Below are 17193 nucleotides of genomic sequence, written 5' to 3'. Positions count from 1 at the left end.
ATGTCTTGAGCACCTTGTTTTGGGCATATTTTGACTTTTGGTACATTAGAAGCTTGACATACATGCTCAACGGCTTTTCAGTACCCTTTTGAAGCCTACGCATATCTAAATATCCTGCTTGCTTTTCAATTGTTCCTTTATGTTTCCTGTGCTTCTTTTAGCTGATTGATATAAGCAATAAAAAGAATACATCCACATGGTGTTGCTACACCTTTATTCTTGGCAAAAAAAAACCTAATTGCATGGACCCTTTGGTGTCTTTGTCAGCTCATATACTCCAGTAGTTTACGTACTATCTTTCTCACTAATTCTATAGTTTTTCACAAGTTCACTGTAATACTTTACTAATTTCAGTTGTCATCTTGTCTAGACCAATCTATTTGCTCGAGCAGTAGCTCAGCAAGGTTTGCTTTGTAACACTATATAGAAACAAGGCACTTTTATCTAGACACACTCGTCTCTATCGTATACAAAACGTACCTCGACTTGTTTAGATTCACAACACTTGTAAAAATTCAAAGGATATCCGCGGTAGTCTAATCAGAAAACATGGCATTGACTGATTAACAATTAGACACAAGGAGACAAGACATGTGGCTACTTCAATATTAAAGTTTCAGGGTCTGCATCTTGCCACGAGTTTGCTTGTTCTTTAGTCAAATGGATATAAACATAAAGGCGTAATCACTGTAATAAAGTGTACGCACTTATCGTCATTTTAACCAGACAGGTTCATTTCTAGCTTATTGAAATATAGCATCTTTAATTGCCACAATTGGCATATAATAGATGTACATCTGTCAAATTCTTGTAATTGCACGTGAGTTTTCAAGGGAGGGCATAGTATGCATCTTTATTTATGAATGTAGGAAATTAGATGCTTCCTTAACTCCCTCTTTTTTCTCTCTGTATCTTTAGTGTTCAGCTCCTTTTTAATCGATAAAGGTCCAAATATTCTAATAGCCTTGTCTCCATTGAGTTCTAAGGGTATTATTGCAAGTAATGTCTCATTTCTATTAAAGTGCATTATTTGTAAGACCAGCTACTTATTCAATTGATGCTTTTCTTTTTGCATTTATCAAGCGCAGGAGAACAAGATGCCTCTCCCTTACAGATGGTCAAGCATCCCCCTTAATAAAGGTTATCTAGACATTATGAAAAAGGAATACTTTATTTTACAGCTAAAGCATATGATTACAATTTGTACAAAATTAGTCTAAATATTTATGACATCGCTTAAACATCCACTGCAGCTTGGAACTTCCATGAATGCGTTTAGTCCAGGCTTTTCCAACGGTGGTAGCTTTCCAACTTCAGGAACTAACTGCCTTCCGACACTCACGTCTTCTTCCTCCTGTTCTTCTTCTTCTTCTTCATGCTCTGAGTTATTCCAGTCAAAGCCATTTTCACTTACAGGACTGCATCCATTCATCATCAACTTCACTTGGGCAGCATCTAAAGCTGAGCGCCCTAACGAGAGTTCTTCCTTCATTGTCTCATATTGACGCCACATTGTCTCAAGCTGCTGCTCGTATTCACTCCTCAATTTTTCCACTGTGACCCTTAATCCTTGTCTTTCTCTATCAATTAATGATTTTTCCTTCTGTAATTTTGTCTCAGAGTCAAACTGACGCTCACGCTGAGCAGTTAATTCGTTTCGTATAGTGTTAAAGGCTTCAAACTGTCGTTGCAGTTTGTTTTCTAGTTCTTCCTTTTCCGGTGTAGAAGCAAGTCTATTCTCCAACTCACGTACTTTTTCTCGTAGCTCCTGGATCCTTTTTTCAGCTTCTGTAGGGTTCAAGCCTCTATCTAATGCTTCCTCAAGTGCCTGTTTTTCGATTTTTTCCAAATGATTTAATCTTTCTTCTTTTGCCTTTAAATCTTTCTTTAATAGTTGATATTCGCTTTCTATAGTCAAGAGTCTAGAAACTTGCTGCTGCAGTTCTTCTACTTTCTTATCGCGTGCCTGAAGCTGTCGTTTGATATCTGCTGAGGCAAGATCAGCTTTCTTTCTCTCACTGGCATCTTTGCTGCCATGTTCAAGTTCAGCTATTCTTTGCTTTAAGCTTTCTATTTCTTTATCCTTGGCTACTGTCCTTTCATCTGTGCCCTGTTTGGATTGACGGTTGTTCTGATTTTTGGCCAAGGCTACTTGTCCCCGTAGCTTCTTAATTTCCTTTTTACTGTTTTCCAACTCTGACTTTAATTTTTCGAGTTCCTCGCCTCCATTTGTGTTTTGCTCTTCAGTTTTGTTTCGTTCAGCAACAAGGCGCTCTTCGTACTCTTGTTTTAACTGATCCATTTCTTTCTTGTAGTGTTTTTCTTGCTGTTCAAGTTTGTTCAACGTAGCTGCATGATTGTCTAATTGTGACCTTTTGTTTTCCAGCTCAGTATTAGCAGCATCTAGTTTCTCTGTAATAGACCGAAGATGTGATTCAAGTTCCTTATTGGCTAGTTCAGCGCTTTCCAGTTTTTCCTTCATCTCTTTCCTCATCTGCTTTTCCTCAGACAGTTCATCGTGCCACTCTTTACTCTTCTTTTCTAGTTTGGATAACTCCTCTATTTGAGCAGTATATTTGTCCTTGAGTATAGCCAACTCTTGTTCTTTCATCTGCATATGACCTTGAAACTTGTCAGTTTGTTCTCTCACCTTATCTTCAAGCTCCAATACTCTATCGCTCTGTGTGGTCTTGAGAGCAGATATGAGAGATTCTTTTTCTTCAATCTGTACATTAAGTGATTGAACATTCGCTTCAAAAGAGGCTATGTTTGTCTTGTGCTCGTCTTTCAAGCGCTCAATCTCTGATCGCAACTGAACCGTTTGTTCATTTTCAGCCTCAAGGGTACGCTTGATCTCTTCAAGCTCTTGAACAAGTTTTCCATGATTTTCATTTTTCAATTGGTTAGCATCCTCTAGTTGCTTCTCCAAATTGGCTCTTTCAACATCGATATCGGCTTTCAGTTTTGATATAGCATCACCGTGTTCCTGGTTCAATGAATCTATCTTGTTTTGCAGCTTTAATGCTTTAGCACGTTCTGCCTCTATTTCTGCCTGCAGGCCGCTCATCGTGTTATGGAGCTTTAATTTCATTTTACCTAAAGCTACTCCCTTTTGCTGTACTTTTTCGCGTTCTGTATCCAGTTCGGTCTGTAAAGTCGATAAGGCTTCCTTTTGTTCAGATCGTAACTTTTCTAGCTGTTCTACTTGTTGTTCAAGTTTAGTATATTTTGTACGCTCAGCATCTAGCTCTTGCTGCATTATGGATAAAGTGCTAGTGTGCTCTTGCTTCATTTCGTCAAGCGTCTTGAGCATCGCTTGTAGCTCTTCAGTTTTAGCTCTCTCGGCTTCCAGTTCTTTTCTTAAACCTTGTTCTGTTGTATCATGCTGCTCTTTCAACTGATCAAGCGTATTTATTTTATCTTGTAACTTGGATTTTTCAGCATCAAGCTCGAGTTGAAGCCGGTTTATGGATTCACTGTGCTCTCCTTTGGATTTCTCCAGGCTGTCGATCGTTTCTTGCAAGCTTGTCGACTTGGAGCGCTCTGTTTCAGCTTCTCTCTCAAGACGCTTGATGTTCTCAGTGTGGTCATCTTCCAGTTTATTTATTTTTGCTTCCAGGTCTTTGCATCTGATGCGTTCTTTTTCAAGTTGGTCGTCAAGTGACTTCAATTGGATTGTGTACTTGTCATCATATTCTTTTAATGTATTTTTCTTCTCTTCCTCAAGAACTTTGATTTGGTCCTTAAGCTTTTTGGCTTTAGATTGCTCTTCATCAAGTTCTTTTTTGGTAAGAGCAAGTTCATCCCTTACATTACTGACAGCCATTTCCGTATCAGATAACTTCTTTTGTTCATTCTCAAGCTGTTCTTTTAATTGATTGAGCTCTGTTACCATTATATTATGTTCCTTTTGCTTGTTGGATTCCAATTTTTTGATTTGGCTCTTTAACTTTTTTGATTCTGCACGCTCATCATCTAATTGCTTCTTCATCTTTGTGACTTGATCTTCTAGCTCGGTTGATTTATTCTCTAGCTCATCTTTTAGCTCTTTCAACTTGGATTCTAGTTCTGTAGCTCTTGCCTGTTCGCTATCAGCAAGGCTTTGCGTAGCGGCTAATTGACTTTCAAGGTTGCTTATCTTTTCACGATCCTGTTCCTCAATGTCCTTTAGCTGTGATTCCAGCTTTCCTGATCTATTCTGCTCTTTCTCTAATGATTCCTTAGTTGACGACAGCTCTGCTTTGAATTCTTCTATTTGTTGCTTTAGGTTTTCTAATTCTTTCATCTTGCTGTCTATCTCTGCTTTATTACTTTCTTTTGCTTTGGACAGTTCATTCTCTAGCCTCTTCACGCTTGTTTCATTTTCTTTTATCAGCTCTTCTTTATGATGATTTATGCTGTCACGCTCCTGTTGAAGCATAGCGACTACTTCTTGCTGCTTTTTGAGCTCATCCTTTGTCGATAATAGCTCTTTCTCAATATTTGCATTCTTATTTTGGTAGTCTACCAAGCTTTGCACTGTATCCTTTCTCTCATTCTGTAGCTGATCCGTTTTTGACCTTTCAGCGTCCAATTGAGACTGTATTTCGGACAATTCAGCTTCGAGGCTCTCGACCTTGGATTTATATGATTTGACTTCATCCAGCTTGCTTGTTTCAGAACTTGCAAGCTTTGACTCTAGCGCATTCCTTTGTTCTTCCTGCTGTTTCATCTCCCTTTTGAGGGCACTCAATTCGTCTGCTCTCTGCTTCAACTCTGCATTGAGCGTATCTACGTCCTTTTGGAGCTTAGCTGCAGATTCCTTTTCCTCTCTTGTCTTTTCACGCTCCAAGTTTAGCTCTTGCTCAAGCCTGCTTGCGTTCGATTCGTGATTTGCCATATCTCCCTTGAGCTTCTCGAGCTCGTTTACCTTTGCCTGAAGCTCTCTTGACTGTGACTCATGCTCTTTTAGCATATTTTGATTCCGTTCCTGCTGAAAATCTAGCTGTTTCGACTTTGCTTCAAGCTCCTGACGCTCTGCCTCGATCAATCCTTCGAGTCTTGAAATCTCCTTTTCCTTTTCGTCTTTATGTTGCTCTAAGTCATTCCTTGATTTACGTTCTGATTCTAGCTGTTCCTTAGTTGCTGACAAGGTTGCTTCCACTTCCGCAATCTTTTGTTGGTAAGATTCTGCCTCGCGTGCTTTCTTTTCCGTGTCTTCTTTCTGTGCTCTCAGTTGCTCTTGCAGCTTCTTGACCGTTTCTCTAGACTGCGAACGTTCATTCTCTAGCATTGCGTTGGCTTCTTTTAGCTGATTTTCAAAAGATAGAGTCTAAGAGAGAGAGACTAGTTAGGAAGAAATTCTATGGAAAGAGCTTACTTACAGTATCATTTTGTTCTACTTTAGTTTCATCTTCAGGAGTTTCTTGTTCTTTTGGAGGTGGTGAATTGGATTCTATAGATTCCTTGGAGTGGTGTTGGTCTGCTTTACTTTGATATTTCTTTAACTACTCAAGAGTTTGTTTAAAATTCAAAACATAAAACAAAAGGGTATTTGCTACCTTCTTGCGAGCAGCAAGTAATTTTGCTTTCCTTGCTTCTTCTTCAGGTGTAGCCATAATTAAAAGAATAAGCAAAAGACACGTATAATTTAAAGCCAGCTTTTAATGCGTTCTTTAAGGCTTTGCACAATAAAAAAATTCAGTAGTTTATTTTGAAGTAACCTTCTTTGATAAACTCTAGTCCTACCTTTGAATAGCAGTAAGCACTTCTTTAATGACGTTTGATCTAGCATGTCTATATTGGATTCATTTTCATCAAACTATCTTGGTAGACTGACTTAAAGAATAACATTGATGGTAGTACAATGTAAATAAATTGGGCTTCTTTTGATTTGTTATTTTAGAAAAGAAGGGCTCTCCAGCTGATGTATGTGGCAAAGCTTCCAGCATAGTACTTTATTCTTTCAACAATTTAAGACTGTCAGCCATCGCATTAAAATTTGGCTCGTGTACAATACATTACCAATCTGAAAATGCTATGTGGACTAGCCAAAAAATCATCAACCAACTTTTTGATCGCGTGTCTTAACAAAAAAGAGGCCAAATTTTTATTTAGTCCAATAGCCCACAAAGATTCAAGGGGCTAACATAGGTTTGACTCCGTATACCATTAGATGAAGGGACAATTTAGGGCAGTTCATGGTTTTTGTCTTTAAGTGAAACCAAATTTTTTCGAATGCGTTTAATAACTGTATTTACAATTTATTAAATTTATTGTTTCTATTCAGAATCACTCGCAAGTGCACTGAACCCTCCTCCAGTGATAACCATTGGCCTTTCTTCCTTTTTATCCTCATCATCACTGTTGTCTCTATTTGAATCTGCTTCGGTCACACGTAAAATCTCGTATTTACTACTTGTGAAGAAGCCAGGAGGCTTAAACGAGAGCAATATTCGACCATCTGCTGTTAAACGTAGTATAGCATTGGCAGCTAATATAACAAGGTTAAAAGGAGGTTCACTTTCTGTTATATACACATATACCTCTATACACATCAGGTTGAGCTGCCTTTGCTGTATGAAACCCTCTTTGTTCTGCAAATGCTAAAGATTTTTCCATAAAAATCCTCCCCTTTTCAGTCACAATTGACTTACCTTCACAAATAGTCCACGCACTCCATTGATAATCACGGCTAAAGTCAGGAGGCGTAAGTGACAGGATTTTTTCGAGAGGAATACGTTCGGCAAGATATCGAATAGCACTATATGGCTCCTGTACCTGGGCGATTGGATACATACCAGAGATGATCTATATATATATAAAAGGCACATTTTAGAGCGATTCAACTAAAACAGTGTCCCCCTTTTCCTACCTGAAGCGCTCTAGGTATCAGCGCAGGAAAAACTAAGCCAGGCGAATCACATAAGCGAACATTATCCGCAATATAAATGGTTTGAAAGTGCTTGGTATGGCCTGGAGTTCGACTGGCACTTACAACTGTTTTTCGCATGATACTATTAATCAAGCTACTTTTGCCCACGTTTGGATGTCCAACAAGTCCTAAGGTGATATAATCCTTATGAGGATGTACTGCTCGACTTGTGACCTTCAAAATCCCACTAAACTCATCATCTTTTTCTTATAGTTAATTCACATGAAAAAGGACCTGTGCAGATGTTGTAAATACCTAATCCGTTTATGCTTTCAGTATCACTATCGTCGCTATCTTCTTCTTCTTCTTCGTCGTGTTCTGAATCTTCATCATAACGAGAAATGATTGAGTCCCAATTGACAGGGACATCCGGTTTGTCCAAAACATCACGACAAACCGACAAGATGTTCTTGACCCCCTGTGCATGATAATAGCGCTTCCGCGGTCTCTTGGCTTGATTTTTCAAGGCATCTACATAAAAAAAAAGAAAAGAGATTATTCATGTGTTTTTGTTGGCAAAAATTCACTTACAGGTTACAGTGTCGTCAATCAGGTTTTTATCTCTTGGAAAACAACTGAAAGTTGCGATATGCAAGTTTGGAAATGTTTCCTCAAAATACTTCTTCCAAGCAAATACCGTGAATTCAGAAACAAGATCTACCTTCACTATGCATTTAGTTTATCAAAAGACGTGCAATTGATATTCTATATACCTTATTAAACACACCCACAATGCTTTTCTTTTTCTCATACGTGATGAAATTATACAGCGAAATAGGAAAATGTAGTAGTGGGTTTCTAATATCCATGACAATAAGGATCACATCGCTTATTTCCAATACTCTCCACCTGAATACTCATTGTCAGCCATCTCCTTTCTATTTTCTTTTTGTTCTTTTTCTTACAATTGACGCCAAACTTCCAAGTTACGCTCAAACCAGCTTATCTGCTTCCCAGCATACTTTTCTTGAACATCCTTTAACCAGTTCTGAAAACTTTCTGTTTCGTGTTGCTCGACCTCTTCCTTTGACATATCATAATCCCAAAAAGGTCGTTTTGGAAACTCAATATATTCATTAAGGTCGCTTTCTTTCAATTCCAATGACTCCTTGGGTAAGCGATTCAATGGCTGCATACTTGCCAACTTTTCCTGTTCAATGGCCTGCGGTGTCAACTTGTCAAAGACCGATACTAGCCTAAATAATAGGTTACTACAATGACACATGTTGTACTCGACTTACTTTGTCTTAGTATCCAGATCTGAACTATTCTTAAGCACACCTTCGGTCCCCTGTACGAAGTGATCGAGTAAGTTGGCTTTTAATGGCTTTGTTTTCCCAAGGTAGTCAAATGAACTTGGATCCATGTTGGCAGCTTTTTTTGTAATGAATGGTTATTAAAAGTCAACGTTGACAATTAGTGTTCAAAAACCTTTCTCTTGTTTTCGAGCATTTTTTTGCTGTAGTTGCTGTTTCTTCTTTTTTCCACTAAAAGGTACTTTTCTATGTTTTGGCGGCATAATTCAAACTGACAGAAAAAAAAAGAGAGAAAAAGATGGTGTTCAAAGCGGGAAGTTAATTCATAATGGCTTTTCTTTACTTTGTCTCGTTGTCTCTGGCTGCCTTTCTTTAATTAATCCTTCCCTATCCAAACAGATTGACTTTATATAGGATTATAAAAAATATAGTATACGCATAGCAGCAAAAAAATATCGTGAAAACTTAATATAAATGCTTGTAGAGAGACTTGGATCGGATATCAGAAAATATGGTTACAAAGTATCAAACGAACAGCTGCGGCTCACTTTATGCAATCCCTCTATTTATTCAATCTCAGATAATATTGAATTTTATACAAGGAACTGAAGTTTTGTTGTGCTTCTTATAGAAGCTTTTGTTTTTATTAGTAAATTGTCTTTGTTAAAAATAGTATAATACATACTTAAAGATTGGTAATTAATGAATATGTTTTTTTTTGTTAGTTAACTATAGCGAAAACTGATGGAAAGAAAGAGGAGGAAAAAGCTTATATTCTTATTAAGTAGCCTTTTGCTACCGTCACTTGAAGCACCAAAATTTACTTGTACTGCATTTTTCCAGCTTTTTAAATTTTCAAGCCAATATCTTTTTTTATACGGAGCACCAGAGACAACTCTGGATTTATTAAGAGCTATAAAATGGCCCATTGTTTTTGTTATTGTTATTTTGTGGATGTTGTTTAGGGTTGTGTGGTTTAAGTTAATGTATAAAGATTTATATGGGCAGCTGTCAGCTGTGATAGTGAAGAACTTAAAGAACAATATGAGGTAGAAGAAGCGGGGAGACACATGAGATCAACAGCGCTTCTTAGATAGACACTTGTACACGGTGCTGAACATCACAGGGTATCGTCACAGAGCTAAAAGACTGGTTATCAAAGACCATAGCCCAATGGTGCCGTCAAACAGAAGCAAGAACATGACCTTAGATAACGGGCGCTGGCGGATCATACTGTTGTTTGAGTATTGGAAACTGAAAGTTGAAGAGCGCTCAAGATAAGGCTGTAGCAGAAAAATGTGAATCAAAATGTTGTTCCCAGATTGTTTTCCAGATGAACTGCTTGTTAGGACAGTTAAAGACGAAGTGAGGTATGTCTTCCACCGAGGAAAAACAATGCAGCAGCGAATATTCTGAAAACTGGATTACACAAGGTGATTACAAACGACGGCCACCCTTCGTTCTCAAGAAAAATGAAGAAAGAGGATGCTATAAACAAATTATTTCATGACTCGACACAGTTTGGAAAGTTGATGTCGAACTTTCTTTCGATGTAGTGAATGGGTCTCAGATACTTTTTTGGGTACACTCTTTCCGGAAAGTAAATTCACTCAGTGGCGAAAATAAATTCAGGTTGTACGAAAAATGCATTCGCCCTGAAGGAAAATCAATTCATCTGATGACAGGAACAAAATTCGTATTGTACGAAATATAAATTCGCCTTGGCTGACAAGCCATATGTCCTGCTGCTTGTAGGACAAGTCTTAGCTTCACGGAAATTATCCTCGCAGCCAGCGATGCCATTGCAACAGACAACCGAAGTCAACAAGATAAAATCAAGCTCGCTCAAGTCGGTCGATGGGTGCCCTTGTATACAATTGTGAGGACAGAAGCCATAGATTTCTAACATTATCTTCAGCATCTTCCATCATGCTAAAAATAAGTCATACAGTACATGGGAGAGTCCCGCTGATGACTTCATTACGACAGCTTGCTCAATAAATCAAACCGATAGTACGACGTTGATCGAACATATCAAGGCCACATCGTAAGCGGTTTGATGATTGGAAGATGGCTGTCAATCTGACTCTTATTTTTATTATTAGTGAGGCTGCTAAAATCCTTTCAACAACACGCCATTCTGAACTGACCAAACAGCAATGTAACATTTTAAATCAGGATTGGCTTCAATACCCGCAATTACGGTATTATGGTTCGCAGTTATTAGCTGGATCGATACTGGTTCAAGATCAAGCTGCTATCTTGCTCAATACTATTGAACCATATTCTCGAGATTCACTCCTTGATGCACATTATGAACGAAGATCTAGCGGATCAGCATCTTCCTTCCCTTCAGTCCCCAGTCAATATGAAAATTTGTCAATACTCTTACTTTCCACAGCAGGTGGCGAAAAGCTTGTCATTGGCACGCGCTTGCAATTTCCTCATTACGTCAAGCATTCGCCTCGACAAACAATCGGGAGGTGGTTCAGGACTACGTGTTTGCTTTGCGCCCCCATAGCCCTTCTCCATGTTTGTAGGTGGGGAGGCATGGACCAAGCGGCTATACACATAAATTACAGGTCATCCAAGATGTGAGAGGTCGTTTGGGAAGTTATAGTCAGAGATCTTTTAAAGCAAGGCCGCCCACCTGGACACAGCACACACAGATGGCTGATACTAGGTAAAGAATGGGGTCCCACTTACAAACATGAAGAAGGACTACGGGGGCGCGAAGCAAACACGTAGTCCTGAACCACCTCCTTGGTGAATCTTGGTCCTGTGACTTCCCATTTTATGCCAACGAAATCAACCAGTGTTTTTGGACATCCATTCAATCGATCTCGCAATGCCTTTGCTAAATGATCCAAGCGTCCCGCTGCTCTCAAAGCATGCCATCATTATACCCATTGAAACAGGTTCGCAGTAAATTTGATCATACGTCCACCTATACCATGTGCAGAGCATCATCAGCTGTGATATCATCTCTGGAACTCCAGCCATCAGCGCTATGGACGCTTTCCGATCAAGATTCCAACAATGCAGGAATGTCCCAAGAAAAAGTTGGCTCGCTTATGTTCCGTGCCATTGCTATCCAAGTCATAAATGATAGAGAAAATGCAGTATTGCAACATAAAGATGTCAGACGCATTACCACTCTCACCAAAAATTCTATCATTACCGCCATTTTGGGCAAAATTAACCTTCTCTTTGCCGAAGAACAAGCGATAACCATCATTGGCAATAGAGCATTGAATAACCAACTGGTGGATTTGGCTCATCGAATCAGCAACAAACGAGAAAATGACAAAAAAAATCGATCTTATCAAGAACACCATGTATCGTTGATGTTCTCGCGACAATAATAAGTAAAATGAGTTGAAAGTGAGAATCTCTTGTTTCGTGGCTCCGAATCAATGATAAGGCCATTGAGGTCACCTATTTGCAGTATTCCTATCGGTAAATAAACGCCATTATTCGGATACAACTAGTGAAGATAGATAGGGGGAAGTGTATACTATAGGGAACTAACTGTTATGCGGAACGGCGTGTTTGAGATTCTGGTTGAAAAGAGTGGGGAAGAAATAAAACAATCAGCGAACAATGTCTGGCAGTGGGAAGAGAAACATACAAAAAGGAGGTGAACATGTACCAGTCCAATTTTTTTTTTTGGGAAGACATTTGTTGAAAGGGTCACATTTTTGATTGGCTGGACGTACTTTTAAGTTTTTGTTGTTATTGTTGTTGTCACAAACGCCTTTGTCTGTAGAATAAACATTTCTTCAGAGCGCTTGCCCATTACGACATTTGTCCAAGCATTTATGAGAACGTCTAACAATCCCTTTAAAATCACTTAGTTTCAAGCTATTGGAAGCTTCACTGATCCGGGTCATCAAAGTTTCCTTCTCGAGAAATTCATTACGCTTCACTTTGCTTTTGACCATTGACCAGAATTGCTCGGTTGGATTGAGCTCAGGAGAATATGGAGGCAAATAAGCGCAGCGGTAACCGCGAGATTCTACGTATTTGGCTATATTGTCTGATGTATGGATAGGAGCATTATCCATCACGAGGAAGTGACCTTTCATGTGCGGAAACTGGCCCATTTCATCCATTGTAGCTTTTAGAAAGCTGATATAGTGTCCCGTAACCGTTCCTTTGCTTATTTGCCCAACACCATCTCTCCGTTTTCTCCTTTTATTAGATGGAGGCTGAGGAAGTCTAAGGCTGCGTTTAATTAGACCTTCAGCGGAAATTGCGCCCAAAATGGTTGTTGTCATCGCTCGTGTTTTGGGAACTGTGACCACTGACGGTGCACCTTTCTTTGACCAGGCCATACTACGTTTCAAATTAATATGGAAAGCAGATTCATCAAGAAAGACACAGTTTCTCGTAAAATCCAAGTCTGTTTTTTCCCATTTATGGACCCAATCCAAGCGCTCTTGAATTTTTTCTTCGCTATTCCGGTCTATGGGCTGAAGCCGAGCTTTCTTGAGAGGTAAATTGCAATGTTGTTTTTACAAAATCGAGCAAAGTGGTTTTGGATACTTTTAATTCGGTAAACATTTGCTTTAGCTTCTTCATTACTTCGTCTAGGACGATGAAAGGATTCTCATCAATGCACTCGAAAACAGCGTCTTTGTGTTCGTCATGGAGAACACATGGACGGCCAGTCTTTCTCCGTTTCTCAAAGATACTGTCAGGATCTTTTTCGTATTGCGCAGCCCATTTTTGTGCTGTACGAACATGAATCCCAAGTTGCTTTGCAGCAGTGGCCGCACTCAAACACCTCTCAAATGCCTCTCAAACAACAGCTTGAAGAATCTCACTTTGTCTTGATCAGAATAGCGTGTATAATTTCGCTTCACTGAAGTTTCCCTCATAATGGCATCACCACTAGGCTTTGCCTCCTTTTCTACCTGCATTGCATCTATCCTTTTCTCGCTCTCCAGAGGCAGTTGAGCTAAATATTGTGTACCGATGCCGAATTTGGAAAGCATCAAAACAACGTTAAAACGGACAAGTGTTTAGATCAAGCTGTCAAAGACACTCACAGACATGCTGTGTGCTATTATGAAGTGTTGCTCGGGATTATGGCACCATCTGAGGATCATTGGTTTCAGTATCTAGATAATATAGCAACAAGATCAATGTTGCTGACATGGACTCTTTGTTTTCAGCTGGTTTACAAGAGTAAACCTCCTTTTCAAGAGTACTGAAAAGCTATTACAAATAAGACCCGTACTCAATCTCTCTCTCTTCCCCTACTTTTGTTTTTTTCAAAGTAGTGGCAAGCCTAACAGAAAAAATAGAGTGTACTGTGTTTTATTTGATTATCGATTTAATCAATAGAGTACAAGTGTCTCATTGTACTTTATCTGAGTGTCTAAAATTCAATAGATTTTTATCTGAGTGTAGATTAACTGTAACACGACAGGAAGTGCTCAGCTGACATCATTTCATCTACTTTCTTTTTTCTTTTTTTTTTTCTCTTTAAAGCTATTATGGGAATCTTTACTGATGAGCCACAAAAGACTTCAGTGTCTCTTTATATAGGCAAAATTCTGTTCTTTATTTGAATCAAAGCTTGTACTTATTGTATTTTATTTTAAACAGAGAGATTATCCAATCTGGAAGAGGTTGATTGGTACCTGTTACAGCAGTTGATAGAATCTATTCAAATGCAATCCAATGGTGCTAGAGAAGCTATTGAAACTATAAGAAAGAAGCTTAAACATGGTGGAACACAGCAAAAATTACGTGCATTAGAAGTAAGAGAAAGGGTTTAATAATGATGAAAAGCATAACATATATTATCTTAGGTTTTGAAACTTTTAATGGAAAATAGCAATCAACAGTTTCATAGTAAGATCATAAACACGGTTGATAAGAGTGGGAGAGGTTCATAGGTTGATGACACAAGTATAGGACAATTTCTTATGAATGACAAGATGAAGGAACGATTTGAGCTGATATTGACTTCACAGGTAATAATATATATCTTTTAAAAAAATATACATAAATGTTTATTATTATTATTATTATTACAGGCTGAAGATGTCAAAGTCAAGAATGAGCTTTTGTCCTTATTGGGCGCATGGATATCAAAATATAAAGACGAGCCTGGTATGAGAACCATGGCTGATTTGTATGAATTGGGTAGAGGACGAAAGGTAAACGAATACTGTGAAATGATTGGGAGGGAAACTAAACTATACATTATAACAGTTGCGCATAAGAACCAATACAGCAGAATCATCAAGATCAAATACTAGTGATACTATTGTTAGATCGCCTACGACTAATACACAATCACCCATGACTTCACCTATACGAGAACAACCACAACATCAAAGACACCAATCTTTACCACCGCCCATTATGCCCATTCGATCACCTATTACTGAACCAAAAGTAAAGAATAAACCCCGCAGTCAGAGTAACGCTGGTTCAACATCACGAAACAACACGACATTGTTCAATTTTGAAAAGACGAAACCTAAAATATTGGAAGAGATCGCTTTGGCGAATCAAAACTCCAACAATTTGATTAATGCTCTAAGACTTATCAATACAGCAGAGGATAGGTGGGAGATTGATTTACAGCATGATAAACGTTTACAAGAGTACAGAGATAAATGTGAAGAATCTAAAAAGAAGATTGTACGATATGCTAGATTAGTTGAAGATGAAGAATGGATAGGTACATTATTAGCAGCGAATGAAGATCTTTTGAAGGCTTTAGATATGTATGATATCATGTTGGTGGGTGAAATACCTGCCTCATGGAGTCCAATGTCTCCCAACAATAATAATAACAGAAAAGCCATTCGTGCACCTCCTCCTCCTCCACCCATAAAGAGACAAACATCGCCATTACAACTTGAATTCTCAAATTTAAACATAAACCATGAACAGAAACATGATGACGAGTTGGATCCGTTTGCAGACCCAACTACGCCTATTGAAGAAATAGAGAATCATCATTTCTAAATAAACTATTTAAAAAAAAGTTTTTGCTGGATTTTAAAAATAGATAAAAACCAATGTATATTTTTAGTGATTTTCCCAAGTTGATGATATTTTTTTTTATCTTTTTCTCTCTCTTTTTTTTTTTCCTTTCTTTCTTTAAATAACAAATGGATATTGATTCAAATAATAAAGACAGTGGCATTTCGATTAAAAGTTGGTGGAAAAAATTCACTCATTTGAGCAAACAAGTGATTCCAAAAGAAGGCAAATACACAAAACTGTTATTGTTCTATATAGATTATTTATGTACTTTAGTAGTAGAGGATCATATATTTGGTGTACCATTAGAGGAAAGCGTGCAAAACGCAAAGGCAACAATAGGTTATGCGGATAATGGCATTCAGTACATTGGCTTTATTCCAGTTATTGTTGCTAAATGTGGTTCATTCTTGAAAGATCAAGGTAAATAATGCAGTCTTTTTTTTTATAACAATAATAATAATTTCCCGATAACTTCTAGGTCTTTATACTGAAGGTGTATTTCGCGTTAGTGGAAGGTAGAATAGGACACTATGAATCATCCAATTGAAATTAACATACTTTAAAATGCATAGTGCAAAACGCATAGGAGAATTACAACAAATATTTAGTACAGCACCAGATTATGGCAGAGGCCTAGATTGGAAAGGATATTCTATTCATGACGCAGCAACTGTATTACGAAGATACTTGAATTACCTTCCAGAGCCAGTTATAGTTCCATCACTTTATCAGGCATTTAGAGACACACTAAACTTGGATAATGAAACAAAGACAGTCGAACAATATCAGTACTTGATTGGAACATTGCCATTGTATAATCAATATTTGCTATTCTACTTGCTTGACTTGATGGCTCTCTTTGCCCAACATGCCCATACAACCAAGATGGATGCTTTTAATTTAGCTGCCGTATTCACTCCAGGCATTTTGTTAGACCCTGATAATTCACTACACCCAGCACAGTACAAACTATCCCAAAAGGTAGTCCAATTTTTGGTAGAACATCAACACTGCTTCAAGATGCCCAAATCAGCTTGGCTGCCTACATCCAATCAAGATATGTCTCAACCTACAGTTCAAACTAGACCTCCACCTTTACCTCTTCATATATCAGGTCCAGCTGCTATCAGCGATAAAACAGATGACGACATGGACTGGTCGCCCATCGACAAATCTGGCAAAATTAAAAGATCGAAAACAATGCCTACGAAGCCGTCAAGATATGGTCTCAATGATCCTTTACAAGTCATTCAATTGAACAAATCATAGACGAGAAAGATCCTACATTCTTTTTACACATACACACATATTACATAGTATATAGCATCCTCACCCTTTTCTCCTCCGTATTAATTCTCCATCCTTCCCCTCCCCCCCCCCCTCTCGCGCACTTTCCTATCTTTGATATAATAAATTCCTTCAATCATCCAATAGCTGCTCAAGATACTTTCTTTTTGCATAAAAACCAAAAAATAAAAACCCATATTTTCAAAATCGTTCATACACTGTCCAACGTTTTTGTTTCAAAGATAAAAAAGCTGTTCTTGTTGTGTTTTTTTCTTGAAGAGACATGGTTTTTTAAAAAATGGCCCTTGGTTCCAGCAAGATCTCAAATTCGACTCTTGTGTGTACTACTTTGAGAGAGAAAGAAAAGAAAGAATTCATTTATTATAGCGTATGTTACATAAAAGCCCTATATTTGATCCCCTCCTTTTTGTTCTTTGTTTTCTGTATGTGGTGTCAACAGTGTAGCAAACATTCGTGGGAAAACAGAAAACTGAGAGTTCATCCTTTGTGCTGATGATACAAAGAACCAAAAAGTAAGACATCAATAGGAACCATGATAGAAGAATCTATTATTAAAACAGAATGCACTCGGTTATTTTATCATCAATGACCAAAATTAGATAAAGAACATATATATATAACAACTAAAGGCTTCTCTCTCTCTCTTTCAACTGAGCTTAAATCAAATACATGTGATATCACTCTACAGGTATATTTTCAATT

The 17193-nt window shown here is 38.1% G+C and overlaps 5 protein-coding genes across 5 annotated transcripts; 4 read left to right on the top strand and 1 right to left on the bottom strand.

Annotated features, from left to right (window-relative positions):
• Nucleotides 1-6020: 6020 nt before the first annotated feature.
• Nucleotides 6021-8932, bottom strand: RHIMIDRAFT_270659 (P-loop containing nucleoside triphosphate hydrolase protein). The gene is made up of 10 exons (XM_023612200.1): nucleotides 8895-8932; nucleotides 8345-8818; nucleotides 8155-8287; nucleotides 7819-8109; nucleotides 7627-7762; nucleotides 7445-7574; nucleotides 7169-7384; nucleotides 6854-7113; nucleotides 6525-6789; nucleotides 6021-6472 (listed from the first exon to the last, which is right to left on the bottom strand). Exons 2-10 carry the CDS (start codon nucleotides 8430-8432, stop codon nucleotides 6261-6263), a joined length of 1731 nt encoding a protein of 576 aa, XP_023461630.1. The 5' UTR covers nucleotides 8433-8818; nucleotides 8895-8932; the 3' UTR covers nucleotides 6021-6260.
• A 915-nt stretch (nucleotides 8933-9847) lies between these two features.
• On the top strand, nucleotides 9848-10767 carry RHIMIDRAFT_295486 (uncharacterized protein; the record flags this gene model as incomplete). The annotated part of the gene is made up of 5 exons (XM_023614187.1): nucleotides 9848-9870; nucleotides 9925-10038; nucleotides 10088-10216; nucleotides 10275-10652; nucleotides 10710-10767. The coding sequence occupies 5 exons, from the start codon at nucleotides 9848-9850 to the stop codon at nucleotides 10765-10767; spliced, it is 702 nt and encodes a 233-aa protein (XP_023461629.1).
• A 217-nt stretch (nucleotides 10768-10984) lies between these two features.
• RHIMIDRAFT_295485 (uncharacterized protein) lies at nucleotides 10985-11850 on the top strand. Its single transcript, XM_023614186.1, has one exon. The coding sequence runs from the start codon at nucleotides 11031-11033 to the stop codon at nucleotides 11532-11534; it is 504 nt and encodes a 167-aa protein (XP_023461628.1). The 5' UTR covers nucleotides 10985-11030; the 3' UTR covers nucleotides 11535-11850.
• Nucleotides 11851-13636: 1786 nt separating this feature from the next.
• RHIMIDRAFT_270657 (uncharacterized protein) lies at nucleotides 13637-15240 on the top strand. The gene is made up of 6 exons (XM_023612199.1): nucleotides 13637-13725; nucleotides 13786-13940; nucleotides 13992-14034; nucleotides 14098-14156; nucleotides 14220-14342; nucleotides 14398-15240. Exons 1-6 carry the CDS (start codon nucleotides 13674-13676, stop codon nucleotides 15160-15162), a joined length of 1197 nt encoding a protein of 398 aa, XP_023461627.1. The 5' UTR covers nucleotides 13637-13673; the 3' UTR covers nucleotides 15163-15240.
• Nucleotides 15241-15286: 46 nt separating this feature from the next.
• RHIMIDRAFT_270651 (Rho GTPase activation protein) lies at nucleotides 15287-16563 on the top strand. Its single transcript, XM_023612198.1, has 4 exons — nucleotides 15287-15405; nucleotides 15460-15603; nucleotides 15662-15698; nucleotides 15756-16563. The coding sequence occupies exons 1-4, from the start codon at nucleotides 15309-15311 to the stop codon at nucleotides 16450-16452; spliced, it is 975 nt and encodes a 324-aa protein (XP_023461626.1). The 5' UTR covers nucleotides 15287-15308; the 3' UTR covers nucleotides 16453-16563.
• The last annotated feature ends 630 nt before the right edge of the window (nucleotides 16564-17193 follow it).

Source organism: Rhizopus microsporus, assembly GCF_002708625.1.
Source record: "Rhizopus microsporus ATCC 52813 unplaced genomic scaffold scaffold_28, whole genome shotgun sequence".
Taxonomy (NCBI): domain Eukaryota; kingdom Fungi; phylum Mucoromycota; class Mucoromycetes; order Mucorales; family Rhizopodaceae; genus Rhizopus; species Rhizopus microsporus.
Note: the sequence above shows the minus strand (reverse complement) of the source record. Positions and strands in the feature narration are given on the sequence as shown.

Bases quoted from the DNA above. Each gene is read 5' to 3' on its own strand.
- RHIMIDRAFT_295485 (XM_023614186.1), top strand. From the start codon at position 11,031: ATGATCCAAGCGTCCCGCTGCTCTCAAAGCATGCCATCATTATACCCA.
- RHIMIDRAFT_270659 (XM_023612200.1), bottom strand. From the start codon at position 8,432: ATGCCGCCAAAACATAGAAAAGTACCTTTTAGTGGAAAAAAGAAGAAA. The intron at 7,763-7,818 runs GTAAGAAAAAGA...ATGAGTATTCAG, and splicing joins TTGGAAGTTTGGCGTCAATT to GTGGAGAGTATTGGAAATAA. The intron at 7,385-7,444 runs GTAAGTGAATTT...TTTTTTATGTAG, and splicing joins GATTGACGACACTGTAACCT to ATGCCTTGAAAAATCAAGCC.
- RHIMIDRAFT_270651 (XM_023612198.1), top strand. From the start codon at position 15,309: ATGGATATTGATTCAAATAATAAAGACAGTGGCATTTCGATTAAAAGT. The intron at 15,604-15,661 runs GTAAATAATGCA...GATAACTTCTAG, and splicing joins TTCATTCTTGAAAGATCAAG to GTCTTTATACTGAAGGTGTA. The intron at 15,699-15,755 runs GTAGAATAGGAC...TAAAATGCATAG, and splicing joins GTATTTCGCGTTAGTGGAAG to TGCAAAACGCATAGGAGAAT.
- RHIMIDRAFT_270657 (XM_023612199.1), top strand. From the start codon at position 13,674: ATGGGAATCTTTACTGATGAGCCACAAAAGACTTCAGTGTCTCTTTAT. The intron at 14,157-14,219 runs GTAATAATATAT...TTATTATTACAG, and splicing joins AGCTGATATTGACTTCACAG to GCTGAAGATGTCAAAGTCAA. The intron at 14,343-14,397 runs GTAAACGAATAC...ACATTATAACAG, and splicing joins AATTGGGTAGAGGACGAAAG to TTGCGCATAAGAACCAATAC.